This window comes from Lepidothrix coronata, unplaced genomic scaffold, assembly GCF_001604755.1.
Source record: "Lepidothrix coronata isolate B3197 unplaced genomic scaffold, Lepidothrix_coronata-1.0 Scaffold88, whole genome shotgun sequence".
NCBI lineage: Eukaryota > Metazoa > Chordata > Aves > Passeriformes > Pipridae > Lepidothrix > Lepidothrix coronata.
The window spans coordinates 2,778,051-2,799,149 of record NW_016690268.1 but is presented as its reverse complement, the minus strand read 5'-3'; the positions used below and the strand labels follow the sequence as shown (position 1 = coordinate 2,799,149).

The following is a 21,099-nucleotide window of genomic DNA, read 5'->3' as shown; positions in this document are numbered from 1 at the left end:
TCTTTATCAAGTTCATAAATCACAACATGCATCCATCCATAAAAGCTATTTGATTTTTACTTACTGCCATTTAATTTGTATGAGAAGAGCACTTTAGCAGGAAATACTTAGCTGAACTGAATATAATTGACAGTGTTGTTTCAAATCACTGGGTAGCCCTCATCAGCCCTGGATGAACTTTTTGATCAAATCAAAGTGGACAATAAAAAAATGCAAGGGAGATTTCATTAAATAAATTTATTTGTTAAAATAATTTAACTCCAAATACAACTGCTGAGTTTGCATTGAGTTCTATGTACAATTCTTGTTTTATTTGAAACATCAAGGTTTAAACAACTGACATTATTACAAAACAAACTGTTGCCCCATTTTAAGTTGCCAGTTGTATTAGAGCTCAACAATTAACTGCGAAATACATTAATTCATCCCTAGGAAACTCCAAATCAACAGCATTAAGTCTGACTCCAGAACCCACTTCAGTCTTTCTTCAAACCCTGATCAAGAATTAATAGATGCACAACAATGCAGATAAAAGCCTCCTGCAGTTGTCAAACATTTGCTTTTGTTGCGGAGTTTCACAATTAAAGCCTAACCAGTGCTTTGAGGGCACACTGGTAATAAAAAAAAATAAAAAATTAAAAACAAACATGCACAAAACCCCCCAACCAAATGGCTGACATGTTTAGGCAACATTCTATACAGGAAAGCAAATACCAGTAGTTTTCCCACAGAAAAGTAATGGCAACTGTAGCACTGGGGTTAGGGAGAGGCTAGAACCAGAACAGAAAATGTCATCAAATTTTTTTTTCATACTCTGAAGGGCTGGGCAGAGGGACAGACACAACAGAAAAAACAAACAAAATCCAATGCAAATTATTTTTAATACTCTTGATCTAATTCTGGTTTGTTTGCTTTTACTAGTTTTTATGTGTATTTTTTAAGGGAAAGAGGAAACAGTTGCTCTCACTATCGTAGCTTAAAAGAATAAAAGTTGCAACTTTTATTTTTTAAAAAAAAAACAACAAAACTGGAGAAATGCTGTTTTTGTAGAAAAGTACAAAGTTCTACAAGAACAGCCAAAGGAAAAGTGGGTCTTTGGAACAAATCATAATATTTTAAGGCATGTTATAAGAAACTTTCAAATACTACAATTGATAATCCTATCAGGGTACAAATGAAACAGTGACCCAAGACCAATGAATCCTGCAGAGTGGCCACACAGCCGCCATGTGGCTCGCTTTCCTCCCTTTCTGCTCCCCCTATAATTTGAAAAATCTGTTGAGTGCAACTGTCATTGATTCAAGCTCCACTACCTTCACATTAGTGGAAATACAAATAGTGCATAACTACTTCCTCAGAACTATACAATGAAAAACAACACTTACGCTTTCCTCCCCCCCAGCCAAGTTGCATGGTAGCTTACATATAGCCTATGCTTTTGAAAATGTAAGAATGTGATGAAGAAATGAGACTGGGAGATATTTCCTTTAATATTTTCTGTTAAAAATTTACTGTGCAATTTTTTCTATATTTAAAACCTATCTGTTTTAAATTATGAACTTCATATTAGGCTGTTCATACTATACTTCATGCCATTTTCTTGGCTGATGAACAATCTGTGAGGTAAGACTTTTAACATCTCTGTAAATAACATTGCATAACATGCACTTCCAACTCAGTTTCAAGTTTGGCTTTGGTTTGTTTTCTGTGGGTTTTGTTTTTTGAGTGCTTATGCTGTGGATCTCACACTGACAAGCTGTTTTACAGATAGGTTGTGCTGCTCAGTAAACCGTTTCCCAATCTAGATTACTTTAAACATTGAAATATCATTAATCCAACATCTCACATCTTGATTAAGCATGGTGGCTAACACAATTGGCAGACGGGGGGTGGTAAGAGAACATTCATACCATCTAGTTTAGGCATGTAAGTTGTGTGACTCGGAGGACCAAAGTTAAAAGCCTAAGTTTGCTATATAGTGAATGGAAAGAGGTAGGTGCCTCTAGGAGGGCGATTCAGAGCACCCAAAATGGGCATTCAGATGCCAGAAATAAATGGTGTGCCTATCTCCCTAAGAGAATAAAGTACAGTAACAAAAGCTCTGCAAGGTAGATGGGAAACGGGCTACATTTATGTTCTAGTAAGGCTTAATGTTTTGCGACATCTAATGCCCTTTGATACATTGGTTGTGGAAACGTCTTGAAAGATTAAGGGCAGACTTGGCCAGTTCTCTTCCATTAATATTATTTCCTTTAGTTATCATCCACTGAACTATAATTCAAAATGTTAAGGATATTTATGTATGAAAATCTGCAAAGTTTTTGTACTCCAGTGTCCTTTGTAGCAGATGAGAGGGCTTTTAGGAAGTTCTGCAGATGGAGGCAAAACTCTCGAACCTAACTCCAATTACAGCATTTCTAAGGGTCATATACACACACACATACACGCTCAACACACACACACACACACACACCAGCACCCCTGATTTCACTCATTTAAACACAAGGAACTACACTGTTACTGCACAAGATTGAAAACTAATAACGCATGGTGTTATTTAGACCACAGGCTCAGTGACTGTATTTTTATGGCCAATTTTACCTATAGAAGATCCAGCTCAAGACAATCTCTCCAGCATTTAAAATCTAAACATTGCGATTGAAAACTTTTCTATACTTTGATTGTAAGACTTCGAAATAGGTATTTCTGTGCCATTAGTCATGCAAATGATAAATACTTCACTGCTATGAAACTAGCAAGTCAGAGCTCGAGCATCCTTTCAAAATAAAATATTTGCTCCCACCATTTAACACTCCAATAATTGGGGCAACCTTTGAATAGTGTGTCAGGCAATTAAAGAGCCATTTCCACACTCACCTAAGGAATTACAACTGTAACTATTTCACCTCTGAACCAAATGATTTCACATGGTTATTCAATTTAAGTTTTCAACATTAAAGCTATCAAATAGCAAACTGGATTTCCAAAGGTTAGTTTGGGATCACACCAGAGAACGTAGCCCTTAAAGGCAAGAAAAACTGTTGTCTTTAACAAACTTAAAAATGCAGGATGTTCATACTGTCCCACGAGGTTTCTGCAGAAGGGAACATATGGATGAAACATGGCTTAATTTTCCTTACAAGATGGTACTAGTTAATCTATTAAAGTGTTCCTTGTTAGTAAGGCTCAGCAAATTTTTTTTTCATCACAGTTGCTTCCTCCTGGTTCAGTAAAGTGAAAATAAAGATGCTTCCTGCTTTGTAAACAGAGGGTTTGTTTGGCTTTTTGTAGACCAAAACCTGAAGTGAACCTCCATTTTTGAGCAGCAAAATGAAAGATTTAAAACATTCCAACGCCAGACTGTTTCTTCACCCATCTTTTTTTTCCAGATCTCTCCTCTCATTTCACACACTGATTCAATGTTTTCTATTTCAAGATGTGGGATAAAGTGTAGAAATAATAGCATTGATTTTGAAAAAAATCCAAACTATATGGGTCTCTGGTAGCCTTTTCCTCCAACACTGTCACAAGTTCTGGTGAAATCAACATATTTGACTGAACAAACTTGGCCACATGTGATAGCACACGTCTTGAAGCACGGTAACTAGACACCGAAAGACTTGGCTCTCCTTTTCACGCTTATGCTAGTTGTGAACGGTCTTCAGAGATATCCTCTCAGCTGCTTCCATTTCCCATTTCCAAAAGTTTTCCAGCTTCTTCGGAAATAGTTGCTATTGTTGCTGTCAGATACAACAACACACGTATGTTCGACTGGAATGACCCTGTAGATCAACTGACTGTGCCATAAAATTGCAGGTGCTCAAAGGGAAAAAACGGGTGAGATGTGGTCATTTAACCCAATTATATTCAGAGTCAGTGATTGACTTTCAATGCTCAGCTCTGAGTTAATGTTGCTACTTCACTACAGATGTATTTCAAGTGACCCACAAACCAGGAAGTGAAGTAGACAGTTTTACCACCTTACAAAATTTCTGCAAATTAAGTCCAAGTTAGGTCATTTTTAGTGCTATTGTATATTACATGCAGAACAGCATGGATCATCTTTGTCTGGCTGTGCTGCATAGTTCATTTGTCTAACAATTTCCGCAAAAAGCTCATCCACCATTGTTTTACTTTTAGCAGAGGTCTCCATAAAGGGGCAGCCCCATTCTTCAGCTAAGGCTCTGCCTTCACTTAATGATACTTCTCTCTCACTTTCCAGGTCCACTTTATTACCAACCAGAATTACTGGCACCTTCTCATACCTAAAATTTAAAAACAGAAACAACAGCAATAATTATATTTTAAAAAATGGCAACATTCTTACAGTAAAAATCTATTTGCAAACAGTACAGACCCAACAGGAAAGAGACATTTGGATGATCTTAAAATTTTACATTTGAAAAAAATGCATATTTCACATTCTAGAGATTCGTTGCGCATCTCTTTCCCCTCAGAGCTTCAAGAGTTCTATGAAATGCTTTCTCCTTTGAATTTTCCTTCTCACCAGGAAATCTGCCAGGAATACTTCCACACTACAAAAATAAGGAATATAATATTATTTTCTGTGTTTGCAATCACAGTGTGTAAGAACAGGATGGAAGTCAAACCCTCCCTTCAATATTACATCATCCTTTTCCATGAACAGGTATGTTGTATCTCCTGTTTGTGGTAAGGATGCATCACTCTCCTTTCAAGGGTACATTTTTCTTTGGTCAATACATATGGAACTTTCTGATTAGCAATAAAAAGGGAGAAAACCAAAGGGCCAGTAAATTAATTCCAAATTTCAGGAAATGTAGTCCCCTTAAAGTACTGTATACACACAAAAGTATTGTTATATAAAAACACGTATTAGACAATACAGAAAGTATATCTCTCCTTTGCAGCATTCACATCATTATGCCAGTTAAACAATTTGAAAAAAAAAAAGAATTAAGTTCCATGCAATACTGTCACAGTTCTTCTTCATAATCAACTTGGATAGCACAACAGATCTTATAGCTATGAAGGAACTCATTACTTTGCACCTCCTTGTGAGGTGATCCTTGCCAAATTTTTAAAAAAAATTAAAATGCCTTTTTTTTTTTTCTCTCCTCACATGCATAAATCCTTCTTCAGACATGAAACTAGCTAAGTATTCCATCAGGTTTTAAATTTACATATTTGCCATAGAGAAAAGAAGAGAGAAGAAAACACTATGCCTATTTCCAAAATACTATTACACGAGTTTTCTCATGAAAGCAACAAGGACTGAGAGAAAAACAAATTATGACCTTTAGCACTTAAACCAGACAAAGATCTAAGAGAAGCAAGATGCTTCCTTCTTAATTTAAACCCGATTTTCTACTTCATATTAGCTTAGTAGTACTGCACTGAGTCAAATCACCTGAGTAAGACTGAGCTGTGGACAGACAAAAGTTATAGCGGACACCTGCAGCAGCTGAAGATGACACCAACCTTAAAGCCACCCATTACATCTCCCCCACCTGTCCCCCTTGCCTCCTAGGCAAGGCAGCAGAGCAGTGCTGGTACATCTGCCTCAGCTGGTTGAGGGAAACAACCTGTTTCCCTTTCTGTCAAGACTCTGCACTGGAACAGGCTGAGCAGCGGGAGCTCCCACAGAGTCAGAAAGGATAAAAGGGCAATTGCATCTCAAACCACCTCAGCAACTCTTATATCACTACAGCAGTGTCAAAACTTCATCCAACTGTCGTAAGATGCAGCTGAAATTCTAAACTTTGTTATGCCTCTTTGCTAACTAAGGGAATGTAATTTAATCCACAGTCTAGGGCTGTGGTCAGTAATTGCAGAGAATTCCCCTCACTTTCACCATTTATCCTGGGCTCATTTACCATCTGAAGAGACACAATCCATTTCTCAGTCTGTGGATATGCAGTATTTAGCACAATGATACCTTTGGAACTCTTGCAAGAGCTAAGCTGCCATTAATTAAGTACCAAAATACACACAAGCATCTTGAAATCTGTCCTCCCGCGTTTAAACACAAGATAGCATAGTCTTTAATTACATAAGATGGATGGCATTCAACAGATAAAAAGAAATATTGAATTACTGTCTTATCTTTATTGTTCAGATGCATGTGTCCTAGTGTATTTGCTGTACAGCACAAAAACCCCTTCAGTGAAAGTGAAATCAGGTACACCTTCACTTCATTGCTTGCTATCTGAGGACCTCACACTTCCTCTCACTCCTCACTAGCTTGTCTTTGCATTCTGTATCTTCTCAATTTTTCCCCCTGGTAAAAAAAGAAATTCAAAGCAGCCACTTGAGAAACACACAGTAAAGAAGCAGATGAACCAGAATTAAAACACAAGATCACCTCTTGTAATTCTGTGAGATCACTCCAATTTATTGAGAAATATATGAGGAAGCACACACACACACACACACACACACACACACACACACACTGCAGAGTATAGCCAGTTCCACTGAAGTATTCAAGTGCTTAAAAAGGTTTAGGAACCCTAGAAAAGCTGGGCAACTAAATACCTGAGAGTCTGTATACTATGAGTACTCAGCATCTGGGAAATGGAGCAGTGGAGACACTGAAGTTTCATACTGCAGAACAGAAACAAGAACTGATGAGGTGACAGGAAAGATGTGAAAAGCCTAATTTAATTTATTTGCACAGGACCATCTAGGAACTATTAGGTGAAACAGACAGAAGCAATTTTCTGTATTGCTTTTTCCTGCTTTTGCCTCTTGCATTTACCATATTCACTACCTACCTTCACCACCTAAAATGAGAACCTACAGTCAATAGCTTTATTCACGTTATAATTCAATAACCAATAACTTTACAACATTAAATTGTGTAAGAAAAGTGTTTCTGCAAAACTCTCATTATGTGTTCTTATCAAAAATAAAGTTGCTCTTGCAGAATACTTCCATGTACTACCTAGATTTTGAGTAGTCAGCTTTACATTTTATATATATATATATAATGTGTGACATATATATAGCGTGTCATATATTTTTATATATATTTTATATATATATATATTTATGCCTGTATATAATATTTATATACACAATCAAGAGTCATGCAATTTGTCTTTCTACATGGAAAAATCAGTGTCTAGAATCTAGAATACAGCAGTATCTAGAATACAGCAAATAATGGGAAAACTGTCCATAGATAGTGAGCAGAAGACTAGCTCCAGTATGGGCTTATGAGCTTCAGCTCAGTACGTCCTGCCAGACCCAAGCTGAGTATGGGAGAGTCAGATCAGACATCTGTGCATTATATTCTCCAAGTACCAAGATGATGATGAACTGACTGTGTGTTAGACAGTGCCATAGGTGAACTAGAAGGTCTTACACAATCTATGTGGTTCCATGTAATGGTTCCAGCCCTTCATTCAGAAGGGCTGTCTTCATTCAGACTCCCTAAGTGGACTGTACTTCCCAGTTTTTGAGTTCAGGTAACACCTCATGGAAAACCTAGCTCTTGACTAAATCAAGCTCTACAAGCTCTAAGTCCAAGCTAGGTCTTCATGCTTTGCCTCCCAACGCTGCAAGAATTTCCTGCCTTAGTATACCAGGCTATTTTTTTCTGATGAGTATGGGTGAGTTCCCTGGCTCAATACTCTCCTTACCACAGATGCTGATCTCAACAGACGTGACTCCTGCTTGCATTAGGAGGCTCCACTCCCTATTCACAAGAGCTTTGACTGCCCCATGCCACACAGGTACCACTGAGGTGGTGTGCAACAGCACAGGCCCACTAAGGAAAAGGGCGATTTCTCAGATATGCTGGAATTACATGATTCTAATGAAATTTGAAGCGAAGAAGAACATCTTTTCCTCACAGGCTTTTCACCCTGTTGAATTTCAGTGACCCAAAAGGAAAACAGCTTCTCTACAAAGGAAAAAAAAAAAAAAAGAGTCACCTTGTGATGCCCAAGCAGCAATGCAGAAACCTTTCGTACAACCACAAAAATCAAACTCAGGAATTCACAAATCCTTCCAAAAGATTCTAGTAGGATCTAACCTAATTACAAATACTTTTAGCAGAGCAAAAGAGGTTAAAACCCCACCACCTATACTGAAGTCCTGAAAAGCCAGACTTCTGCTCCCATCACAGGATCTGTGAGAGGGCAGCTCAGACCGTGGTGGGAGCTGGGCAGAAGTTTTGCTTTCTGGTGCAGCCAATATCCCCCTGCCTGTCCCTTTGGCAATGGAAAAGTGGAACAGTTCTGCTCCTTATTCCTGGAGCAGGAAAATCCCATTTTCTCAGTATGGCTGAAAAGCTTTGAGCAGCACTGATCAATCCCAAAGAAAAGCATGAGGGCCACCTGAAAAAAAGAATTGCTGCCACTTTTGTCAGTATCAGAGCAGCACAGTATGTATGCTAGGGCAAACATCATAGCAGAGCCTGTAAGAAATACTCAAATGTAGTATGGGAAGGCTCGACTTTTCAAGACCTTTTCAGAAACAAATTTTTGCAAGATCAATTACACGTTTGCAGCACACATTTAAAGAACAAGGCACTTCACCCTGTTTAAATGATCTCACTATCTTTTGCTCCAATATGACAGATACTGAACAGTGATGACTCCTGAAGAGATAACATGACTGTAGTCATTTATAGCCCTATGAAAGACACTGGTGCAGAGTCAAATGCCATCATATCTAGGATATCACTACTAGCAAGGTACATTGCTCCATAAAAGACAATCAAAATGTATTTCTCAGTCTGAGATAACTATTCAATGCTAAAAGCCACTCTCTTATCCATCTTTAATGAGCATCTGGGACCAACAGGCCACAGTAAATCCCTCTGTTTTCCTGCGGATGGGCACCATAGCCACATGAAATCAATAAATACACAGCTATGCACTACTGATCACACAGCTTTACATGCCACATAGCAATAAATAGTTTCTATATTTTATCTTATCTCACACGGCATACACATCATCCACATTTCTGTTTAGATTAGTATGTACACTTTGAATAACAGCTTAAAATATTTAGGAAATTTTAAGCTGAACAGTATATAAATGATCTTCAGAGATTTTTACCTCCCATTTTTTCTACCTCCAATCATACTCAGAAAGAGAAAAACACAGGTAGTACCTAACATCACATCTGAATATCTTTTATAAGGTACTTCTCAGATTTCTGGCTGGAGTTGTCATAGGATAAAGACAAAAACAAAGACAATGTGCAGTGAAAATATAATAAATGAAGACTAAAAGAGTAAGAATTAGAAAAACAAAACACACACCAAGGCTAATAAACTGATCTGATTGCCTTAGACAGTGCTAGATATTGCCCAATATCCAATATATGTATGTGTGTGTGTGCACGAAGCATGTTGTACTAGTCAGTATAGACGATGTTAAAAAGTTTAAACAGGTTCCTGCTTTCTAATTTCACATTCTGGAAGTATTGTATATTTTCTAGAATTTTTTCCAGAGCTTCATACCAGATCCAAATATGTTCAACCAAATGCAAAAACATTCTGCATAATAAAAACAAATTAAGAGAAAATCATATATTCTTAGAGACTATTTCTTATAAGTAGTTTAAGCCCTGTTGAAGTTTTTGCAAAGATGTATGATTACAGTTGTATATAATAAATACTGGGATCACTAAAATGCAAAAGGTATCTATCCATGACAACTACTCCTAATCATCAAAAGGAGTCTCCACCACTAAACCACCATTATCATCTTCTACATGCAGAGTGTCTTCTTTTTTTTTTTTTTTTTTAATGCATTTCTGGCACTTCTGATAGTTTTTCAAGAAGGAAAATAGTTTAAGGGATAAAGATATTAGTGACTACAATGATGCTACAATGATGCAAATAACATCAGAAAGTCAGTAAAAATCATTATTCTTCATTCTGGACTTATAAAAAATTTATGGTATGAATCCTGCCAAAATACAACACAAAAGAATTCTGGGCGATATGAAATAAAGTATCAGAGACGACAGTTAAATCTCTTAAGTTGTTTAAAAATTCACACATAAACATAACTAAATATCCTTTTGTAATATAACTTGCAAACTTTAATTGCCTGCAGTAATCTCTCTCATAACTTGAACTAGCAGTTCCCTCTTCTAGAGGAAGAACAAGCCTAACTATCAAGACCTTTTCTTATCTCTTTCACAAAATTACTTGGTATTTAATGCAGAATCCTCAATAGTTAAAACTCACATCAGCTACAGAGGATAAAAAAATACACACCGTGTTCCCCAGCCTAATTCCAAGCCTCTCAAACACCAGGATTAGAGGAAGCAATACCACAGAACTGTCAAGGAGAAAACAAGCTTAACCCTTTATTGAAAGCTACCAATTCTTGAACCAAAGAAGCAAGAAAAACATATACATACTTCTAAAATTATTACTACCTTGCCTTAAGAAATTCAGACAGAGAAGACATTTGATTTTTTCCAAACCCTGATTCTTTCTATTCTTCTAGCTTTAAAAAATGTTACCATTAGAGGCTCAGTCTGCAGAGCTATATCTGTTTCCATGGACTCCTGCAAATATACATGAATGAAGACGTGCCTATGCCTGTATACATGTATAGAATGTGACAGAGATAGATACGCAAATCTAAAAATAAGTAGGTTTCTGCAAAGTTTGAGGACTTTTCCCTCTAACCAAAATTATTACAGCTTCTCAGGTAAGTCCATACAGAACAGCTGTAAAACCCTCACCATTCTGATGCAAACAAGTCATTCCAGTTTACTAATTAATTACATTAATTATTTAGTTTTGTAAGCTATATTGTGTAATGATTTAACTTCTTAAGCAACAACTCACAACTAAAAAAGTAGTCTCAAAATAATTTTTATAAATGAGTAGATGTTTAAGAGTTTATTGGAATTCCCATTGCAATTAGGTGGCTGAGTCATGAATTAGATTGCTATAAAGAACAGTGTATGACCTAATTGCAGGACTGGAATCTAACATTTTATTCTAGGCTTTAACATGAACTCCTTACATAGCCTTTGGGAAAACAAACTCTTCAGATGGATAGATTGGGGTATAATGTCACAATAATTGTACTTACTCATAGGACAGCAAATTAAATAATAATCATAAAACAACCTGGAGGATAATATTAGAATAATAAATAACACCACACCATATCACTTTTGAGGAAGCTTCAGAAACTATCTTTGTTCTTGTATATGAAACTTTCTGGAGATAATCACTTCAGCTTTAATAAAATACTTCAAAGTCAATTCAGTTCTGTGGTTGTTATAGTTGGCTTACACTTTCCAGTTTGCTTTAAGGTCTAGAAAAAGTCTCAGCCAGTGCAGTTTGGTTCATCTTTGGTACTGTGCTTATAAGAAACTAGAGTAAATAGTTCTCTTCCAAGCAAAAGCCCAAGAAACAACAACAAACCTCAGTATAATGAAGCACTATAAATATTTGCTTCCCCACTGTTACAATTAGCAGTTTTCAATCAAGGCACTTGCACACATTGTTTCTAGGCAGCTTACAGATAAGACCTTCCAAGGGACAAGAACTATGGATGGTACAACACAATACACATACTCAAAGGCCATCTAGTAAACCTACATTCCCTTGCTGAAACAGAGGCAACAGGATGATGCACATAATTTCTGTATGAAGGACATGAAAGAACTTTACAAGGTCATTTCCAATCACTTCAGAGAGAAATTCTTATCTATAGAGGGTTTTCCACATCTAAGATTTCATAGGGAAACTACAACAACAATAAACTCCTTCAGTCTGCTTCTGCAAGTCATTATAGATACAGTCTATTTTCAGCTCTGCCTCCAGCTTAAAAGGTAAAATGGCAAGAATACCTGAAAATTCAAAGGCCTGGCAACATGTCCTATGAGAGAAGGGTTCACTATTCACTAAAGTCCTAAAAAGAATCCCATATCATTAAGATGTTAGGGAGACGTTTTCTCATTAAGTTTGCAGAACTCCATGAATGTTTAAACTACATCCCATGACACTATCAGTTCCCCTGGAAGTACGGCTCTGGCACAGGTGACAGGCAAACAGCACTCTGAATGCTGGGGATGACAACAAGGAGCCAATGACATAAGTAGGTGCAGTTCTCATCTACTGCCATTTTAGATGCTCAAAAGCCTTCACAAACAAGGTTAATTTTCACCTTAAGCAAGACGCTTCTCCCTAGTATCTATCATTAAAATTCATAGCTAACACTGAAGTCTATTATCAAGACTGAAAAGACTCTAAGGGATATATAAAATCTACCTGCTTAGCAGCAGGTTTGCTGTGAGCATATCCAAACAAGATTTTAATCCTTGAGTTCCCTCTCTATGCCAATCAAAATTCTAGTCTTACACAACTGAGCATCAACATCATCTTCTTGAAATCCTGAAATACTTGCCACATTTAGCAACTCAGAAACATTAGAATTTTCAAATAGGAATTTTCTGTTCTTTGGTGTAGCTTAAGAAGCAATAACATACAAGGCAAAGGTTTTACCTGACTTTTTCCATCATGACTAGTTCTCTCGTTTCTAAAAGCAACAGGAAAATCAGAATGTTCTAAAAATCTGAGATTCTCACAGGCACACTGATTTTACTCAGCTCCAATCTCTCTACTCAATTTGCATTGAAAGAAGTCTCCTTGTCAAGAAAACTATGAACAGATTATGAGGCATGCTATAGTTGCTTACATGTAAAAAAGTTCTTGCTCAAAATTTCCAGACACTAAAGCTGAGCATCTAATTTCTTTTTTTTTAAATTGCTGCTACTAGCTGTAGGAATGGCTCAACATCTTGAAAATTACGCCTCACATTTCAGTATTTAAACTTTGCATCCATAATTGAAAATTATTCTTAATAACCATATTAGTTTTCTTACCTTAAATATTTTTAGGCCATATCCATGCTAATATACTAATGTTTACTCCAATACAATGAGTATGACTGGGTACGTCAAGGCTTTCAGTACGTACCAAATGTACAACATACAGAAGACTCTAAAATTAAAGAGACTACCATCTATCTTCTATTTGTATTTTGAAATCTTAAGGACAGTCCCTTTAAATGACCATTTTTTTCAGACACAACCACTTATAATTTAATTTTATCCTCTGATATCTTACAGAAAACACTTTAAACATCAAGCAAGAGGAGTGCTGACATGCGACTTAAGAGACGCGGGTTCAGTTTGACACCCTGTTACAGACATCCTGTGCAATTTCTAGCAAGTACCTTGAACTCTGTAGCTCCACTCTTCATCTGAAGAAAACAGTTGTCAGCTTTAACCTCTGATGGCACATAAACACTTCTGAGTTCTTCCATCCTTAGTGATGGAGGCAACCTGAACTTCTTGAAGGATGCATTAGCAGTTTTGCCTTTTCTTCGAGTGAAAAAGGATCTTGCATCCCAGCTATTCTCAGCAATACGCTATGTAACACCACAAAACTTTGGGTTCTACTTACAAGTATTGAGAACAGATATGTTAGGGCAGATTGTGTGCCAACATAAGCCTGTCAGTAGAAAGAATAAAGCTATTGGATAAGCTGTGCCTTGAAACAAGAACACTGGCTTGGGGGGCAAAGTCTAGGTTGTTACCTCACTTCAACACTGCTGGCTTGACCAGAAACTGCAAAGGCTCACAATATCTTAAAATATATGCTGTCATCGAGGGATTTCTCCTCCTCCTCACTTTTCTGTACAAAACTTCTACAAGGTCAAAGCCTACCTATTCTGGTGATTGTGGGACTGAATAGGTCCCCTTACAAAGGCAATGAAAAATGTAGATACCTATTAAAAGAAATGTAAGCTTCTTGCACATCATACAAATCTATGGATTCTAATTGTTTCATAGTTTTGAATTATTACATTGTTGTGTTCAAAAAAACTTAACAGTGACCCTAACATGCATTACCATTTATCTATCAATACATGTTTTGTCACAAGAAATTTCTCTCACAAGCATCTCTCTTGACATGCAAATGCTTAGATGAACTACTGTAATATTTTAAAATATGCTGTAAACTTCCTGCAGAAGCAAGCATTGACAAAGGTGGGGGAAAAGAAAGTGACAGAACAGATTTGTACCAATTCAGATATATCAAATTTTATGTCTGTAGCTGGGTTAAAGAAAAATCCTTCAGATTAGATGTTGTTAATATTCCATTTGAAAAAACTGAAACAGCATCCAGTCCTTTTATAAAGCAGAGTCTGTAAAGTAATTTATGAAAACAATGGTAGATCTAGTTTCTTATAGAGTCTATAAATGCTTCTATCTGAAGCTCTAGTTTTATCTTCTGCCTACAATTCTTCCCCTCACCATTCTCCTGTCCATAATTAGGGTTAAGCATGTGCCAGTTTCTTCCACAACTAGAGCACTGACAGCATGTCTTTCCCACCAATAATTCTGACAGAGCTTAATCATTATTTAGATTTCTAATTCATTCCAGATATTGAACCAGGCAGGAGGGGACCCTGGGAGGTCTCCAGTCCCACCCACTCCTCAGAGCAAGGTCAGTCAGGAGATCTCAATCAGCTTGCTCAGGGCCACGGACAGTTCAGTCTTGAAAACTTCCAAGGACAGGCCTTCCACTATCTCTTTGGGAACTTGTCCTCATGTTAAATTTAGTTCAACGTTGTTATAGACCTCAAAACTTACTGGCAGGTAATGGAGGAAGATGACAGAAGCAGACAACTGAGTTGCATAAGGCTTGTTTACATAGAAAATGGGCTGAGAAACAAATGCCAAAGTTATATAAATATTTATAGCTATTCATTTATTTAGAGGAAGCGATAATCATACTTACAGACCTCAAGATAGACATATATCTTAGAATTTTGAAAGCAAAGTGAACTAACCAGATTTTACAGAATTAACTAAAGCTCAAGCATAAGTTAATGACAACTTCAAACTCTTTATCCTTGTTTGTTTAAACTATAGAAAGTGAAACTTTTTAGTAAAGTAAAAACTTTGGCTAGTAAAACTAGCCAATTGCATATGCTTTTTAAAAGGGCCAGAATACTACAGTCCTGTGAGATATTGGATCACTCTTCAAAGCCAACACACTCTTATATTACTTTAACCAATTTATAATCACTGATAAAAATTCCACTGCAAAACTTGTTTAAACTATTCTAATAGTTTAATACACTTGTACAGTCTTCAAGAATAGGCCTAACAATTAATTCAAAACCTTCTTAGTAGCATCACCTGCTTCCAAAGGATTAGAGTTCAGGAATAACTGTGTCATGCTGTCCAATCAGAACCAGAAAGAAATAGTTTCAAGCTAAGAACCTTCTTACCTCAAGAAGTCTGTGCTCCTGACTTTCAGCACTACACAGATCTGGCCTCTGAAAACAAATGCAAGCCTAGATCAAAAAATTCACCTCTGACAATTTGACTGCCATTATCTGGTCTGCAGAATCAAGCTTTATGTATGGATATAAACTGCATTTCCATAGTGGCTTTTATTTATTTGCTTTTTAAAGAATTTGACCTTTTCCATTGAACCTAGCTTCAGGTAACTAAAACTTAAGAAAAATTAAAACAAAAATAATGAGACTAAGAGGCAAACAACCTGGCCTAAATTTCTGCTCTTTCATCAGTCCCCATGTAGAACGTAAGGCAGGTAGATACCAGAATTTATATGATATTGCATAGCCTGAAAAGAACTCGTGTTCGAAGCAGACTTCTTTGTTGCCCTAGAAACTAAACAAGAATACAGCTTAATGTCCTTCAAGCTAATAAAAACATCCTACAATGCATATAACAAAATTTTGCAAAAAATTCTCTGTTGAGACAGATTTGCCTCACAGTAATTAGGTTACAGCTCTGGGTATTTTTCAGAGGATGGACTATTTTACTAAGCAAGTGACCACACTGATACAGTGAACCAATTAGGAGAAAATAACATAAATGCTATAATTTTCTCTTTTACTTCAGAAATAGTATTCTGATTTCAAGTCCTTTTGACTATAATCAAGCCCTCTTCTACCAAAATAAAAATTGTCACCAACAAAGAAAGAACAGATGTGAATCCAAAGGCCTTGACTACCATCATTAGCAGATGCTCTGAAAGCCCCCTCACTATCCTTCTGGACAAAATGTTCAGCCCACAGTTGGATAAACATATCATGTGGTGTGTGAGCAATTGGCTCGTGGGTTGAGCACAGAGGGTAACAGTGAATGGGGCAATGTCAGACTGGTGACTTGTCACTAGTGGGGTTCCACAGGGCTCCATCTGAGGCCCTGTGCTCTTCAACATCCTCATAAATGACTTGGACACAGGACTGGAAGGGATACTAAGCAAATTTGCAGATGACAAAACTGGGAGGAGCTGTTGACTCCCTTGAAGGCAGGGAGGCCCTGCAGAGAGACCTGGACAAATTAGAGGACTGGACAGTCACCAACCATATGAAGTTCAACAAGGGAAAGTGACGGGTTCTGCACCTGGGATGGGGCAACCCTGGATGTTTGTACAGACTGGGGAATTAGGTGCTGGAAAGCAGTGCCATGGAAAGGGACCTGCGGGTCCTGGTTGATGGCAAGTGGAATATGAGTCAGCAGTGCCCTGGCAGCCAGGAGGGCCAACTGTGTCCTGGGGGGCATCAGGCAAAGCATCACCAGCCAGTCAAGGGAGGGGATTGTCCCGCTCTGCTCTGCACTGGTGCAGCCTCACCTTGAATATTGTGTGCAGTTTTGGGCACTGCAATATAAGAAAGACATTAAGTTCTTAGTGAGTGTCCAAAGGAGGGCAATGAAGATGGTGAAGGGCCTTGAGGGGAAGCCGTGTGAGGAGCAGCTGAGGGCACGTGGTCTGTTCATCCTGGAAAAGAAGAGAGTGAGGGGAGAGCTCATTGCAGTTACAACTTCCTTGTGAGGGGAAGAGGAGAGGCAGGTACTGATCTCTTCTCTGTGGTGACCAGTGACAGGACCCAAGGGAGCAGCCTGAAGTTGTGTCAGGGGAGGTTTAGGTTAGATATTAGAAAAAGGTTCTTCACCCAGAGCATGGCTGGGCACTGGAACAGGCTTCCCAGGGAAGTGTCACAGCACCAAGCCTGACAGAGTTCAAGAAGTGTTTGGATGGTACTCTCAGGAACATGGTGTGACTCTTGGGGATAGTCCTGTGCAGGGCCAGGGGTTAGACTCGATGATCCTTGTGGGTCCTTTCCAACTTGGCATATTCTGTGATTCTGTACCCACATCTTAAAGACATACAACAAGAAGGCTTTACATAATGCTCACTCCTCCTGAGTTTCTCCCAGAACATTTGATTTTCAACTTGGTAAAGAAAAACATTCTTGACTTCAGAAAGTTGGTGGTCCTTATCTTACAGAATAATTTATCTAATTACTGTGTGCCTGGTATAAATAATTGGAATGTTTGAATAAACAGAGCATTAAGAAGGTTTTCTTCTCCGCAGGTATAAGAAGTCACCTTCATCTTTAACAACTCAACTTTCTAATTCTAGAAAGTTAATTCAAAAAGAGTACATCAGCTTGTTAAGTGAAACTCTTTCCATATCTGAAGATGAATAGACTGAAATAAGGGCTTCAGAAGTTATGTTTGGATATTTTTGGTTGTTTGATTTGTTACTTGTTTGTTCTTATTAAAAGAAATTTTGGTTCGTCTTCAAATATAAAATACCGCCTCCCAGCATACTACCTCTGTGTGGCAAATATAAAGAATAATTTACTTCTAACCTCTCTTCTGTGTTGAACATAAACTCCAGAAATCATTTTCTTAGGAGCTTTTTCATTCTTTCTACAATAGGACAGGTACCAATTAGAGAAAAACAAGATGATTTCATTCTAAATCAGTGTTGTGGATACACTCTAATAACCAGAATTTTCTGAGTAAGAACTTGTTTATAAAATGACATTAAATACAGGATACCTAGGAAAACAGTAAAATCTAAACATTTTACTTTTCCTTACATGTGTGTACCTATATCTCAAGTCTAACATTGGATTAAATACCAAAACAAAGCCAGTAGAATGAGGAGCTCAGATATACTTATCATATCAGATGTCGAGCTATTTATATTTTAACTACTGTATAAATGTTAATTTCCTCAGGTCTAGTCTAGGTTAAAAAAAGCTCCCTTTTCCCAGAAGACCTTTACTAACCTGCCTGACAGCCATTTTGTTGTCCATGAAGACACTTTGTAGCACTCGGTCAACCCTGGAGACTGTTTTATCCTGTACACGTTAACCCCCATCAGCTATCAGGCCGTGCCTGCACCAGCAAGGTCAGCCTCTGGGACTCTATCACCAGGCTGCTGCATCTCTGGGGATTTGGGCACTTGGCTGCTTTGGCCGGTGCCAAAGCTGTGTCAGCAGCAGTGTGGGTGCACCAGGGTCAGAGCCTAAGGCTCTGGGCTGTCAGCATCCCTTGGGCACTGGAGCGCCTCCGCACCGGCATTTTGCCAATGGCTGTGTGCTGGCTGATGGCCTGTGTCACCCAAAGAGATGGTTACTCAGCTGAATTCATGGAGAGGACAGGCCCCAATGGCTGACAGAAAGAGCAACTCGTGCGTGCATGCGTGAGAGAGAGGGAAAAACAATGAAACAAGAGGCTATGTCTCTTACTGACATAATTTTTTTTTTTCAGAGGGAGAAAACACCAACAGGCCAGACCAACCTAAGTAACTTCTTTAAAATGTTGCAAATTCCCCCATGGACACCAATTTCAATACTGCTTAAATTAGGTAGGAAACAATTAGGGTGGATTTATACTGGTTTAACCAAACTTGTTCAGAAGTAACTTGGTGACAAAATTTTCACATGTGGACAAAGACTATTTTAAATTATTTTAAATAGAAGATGACCACAGAACCTGGTAAAATCTGCATTTTGTTTTTTTCCTTTTTTATCCTGACTCCTGACCCCATAAGCTAAAAGACTGAAAACCCTCTCTGCACATATATGCATATATTCATGTATATGAATGTACATTTTAGCTGTCTCTCTTTCTGAGCAAACACTTATTTTTAAAAAACTATGTAATTTGTTTTATTCTGAGAGACAAAATACTACCTCAATATTTCCATGTCTGCTTGTCACATTCTAGGTACAGAAAGGATGATAATTTGTATACTTAACCCTCAAAAGTAACAGTAATCATAGTAAGAAAATATTTGAAAAAGTTGGATTCCTTTTAAGAAAGAGACTATGTTTAAAGGTACCACACACCCTGGTGTCCATTACACCTTCTTCATTGAATCACTAATTGGTAACTGGAATGTCCTGAAAATAGTCCACTAATTATTTTTTCCACATTAAGTTATCCTATGCAGAAAGGCCATTCCAATTAATATGAAGGCATGTGTGGGGGTGTGAAACCCAGACTGTTCCCAGTCCTTTTAATCTAACCACATTTCTTGCTGACAGACAGAAAGTCTTTCAAAGGAAGGCGTTTTGATCATCTCTGGGAGAAGAATGTAGACTTCAATTACCAGTCCAATTATCCCAGCTAGGAAGGCAATACAATTGCTTAATTTTAGAATAATAAGGGACTTCCAAGGTGTGCCTTCTCAGCTTTCATCCAAGACTGAGGTCTCCATTGTCCCTCTCTGGCAGATGAAGCTACCATGATGGCAGTCACTATTTCTGACTAAAAACCATCTGAAGGAGAATTCAACATTCACTAAGTTACTTGATTTCTGTCTTGAATATGCCCATCTCATTTAAATAAAGGATGCGCTTTTTTGTATATTTTTTTGCCAAATGTAGTTTATGAGAACAAGATATAGAAAGAAACGGCATTATTCTGCAATAAATAGCAAATCATACTGAATGACCAAGTTCTTGAGAAGCCACAGAAAGAAAACTCTTTATTTTTTTCAAAAAAATCATTCTTCTTTCCCATGTTAAGTCTACAAGGTAGCATTTCTTCCCAGAGGCAAAACCTTTGTAACCAGAGGTTTTGTTCTTTTCTTCTCAGTGTCCCCCTATCAAGCTTAGGGACTCACCTGTAAACCCTGCAATACATGCCACCCTCCTTCCTGCATTAAGACGAAGCAGTCGGGGTAAACATTCACATAACCTGTCCTGTCTACAAACCATTACAGCTGCCCAGTAGTTGAGTTCTTGGCAATTACAAATGTAATCAAAAGTGTAAATCAAAAAGATTAAGAGACCAGTAGCTCCAGTCCATCAGGAGGCTATCCAAGGATGGGATTTGCTCACCATGGTTTCTGAAAACCACCCTTGCACAGATGAGGAACAAGTCCAGCAATCCTCCAATTAAGTGGTCAGTGCAGAATCTGAGGCAAAGGTCCTGGTGGCAGCAGGACCATTTCCACAATAATGCCAGACCTTTAAGTAAAAACTGGTACTCAGAGTGGTAATAGGAACAGCATTCCTTGCCAACAGTTGTCAGACTGATCTGATGGATGGCAAGTATCTGACTTTGGTTGCTATGAAATCTGGTTACAGAGAGCACTCAAAGAGTTACAAGATGCTTGACTAAAAACTGTTGGATGGTAAACAGACTCATCAGAAATTTGCAGCAGCTACATAAGACTGATACTTCAGTAAATAACGGAGGTTATACAATCCCACATGGAACAACTATGTTGTCTATGGTGCCTGACTACAGGCAAGACCATTAGATACCCAGTCATCCAGTCCAAAATTATCAGCTGATCCATAATGTTATCTTTAAAGGCAGGAGAGGATTTTTCAACCCTAATCCCATCAAAACATAGCCACCCATTCACCATATCAACCAGCAGCCTAGCTTCTCCACAGTTTGAATGAAATTTAGGAATATTTGAATGGAGTGAAATTCTAGAATGTGACACCATGCCTAAATTTTCTGGAACATCGAGAGCCAAAGAGCAGAAGGCTATTGATTCTCTCACATGGCCAACCTCTAACAGCTACTGGAGAAACAGATGGTATGAAAATAGACTGCTGAGCAACTGCAGCATCTAATGTTAAGTGAGGCTGCAGACAACCAAACTAAGGATAGGCAGAAGAGATGCCTATGAAGGAAAACTACTTAAAGTTTCTTCCTGTTTGATATTTAACATTAAAACTACATGGACTGTCAACGGGCTATCTTGATATCATCTGCTCCTCCAGTTTCTTCCTAGGAAAGAGTCTGCCATCCCTCAGA

At 37.9% G+C, this 21,099-nt stretch overlaps 1 protein-coding gene across 1 annotated transcript in view; it reads right to left on the bottom strand.

Annotated features, from left to right (window-relative positions):
• Positions 1–211: 211 nt before the first annotated feature.
• RAP2A (RAP2A, member of RAS oncogene family) overlaps positions 212–21,099 on the bottom strand; it is a 32,926-nt gene continuing 12,038 nt past the window's right edge. Inside the window, exon 2 of the mRNA XM_017821102.1 lies at positions 212–4,265. Within this exon, the coding sequence (XP_017676591.1) occupies positions 4,028–4,265 (238 nt within the window). The 3' untranslated portion in view covers positions 212–4,027. The remainder of the gene's footprint in view (positions 4,266–21,099) is intronic.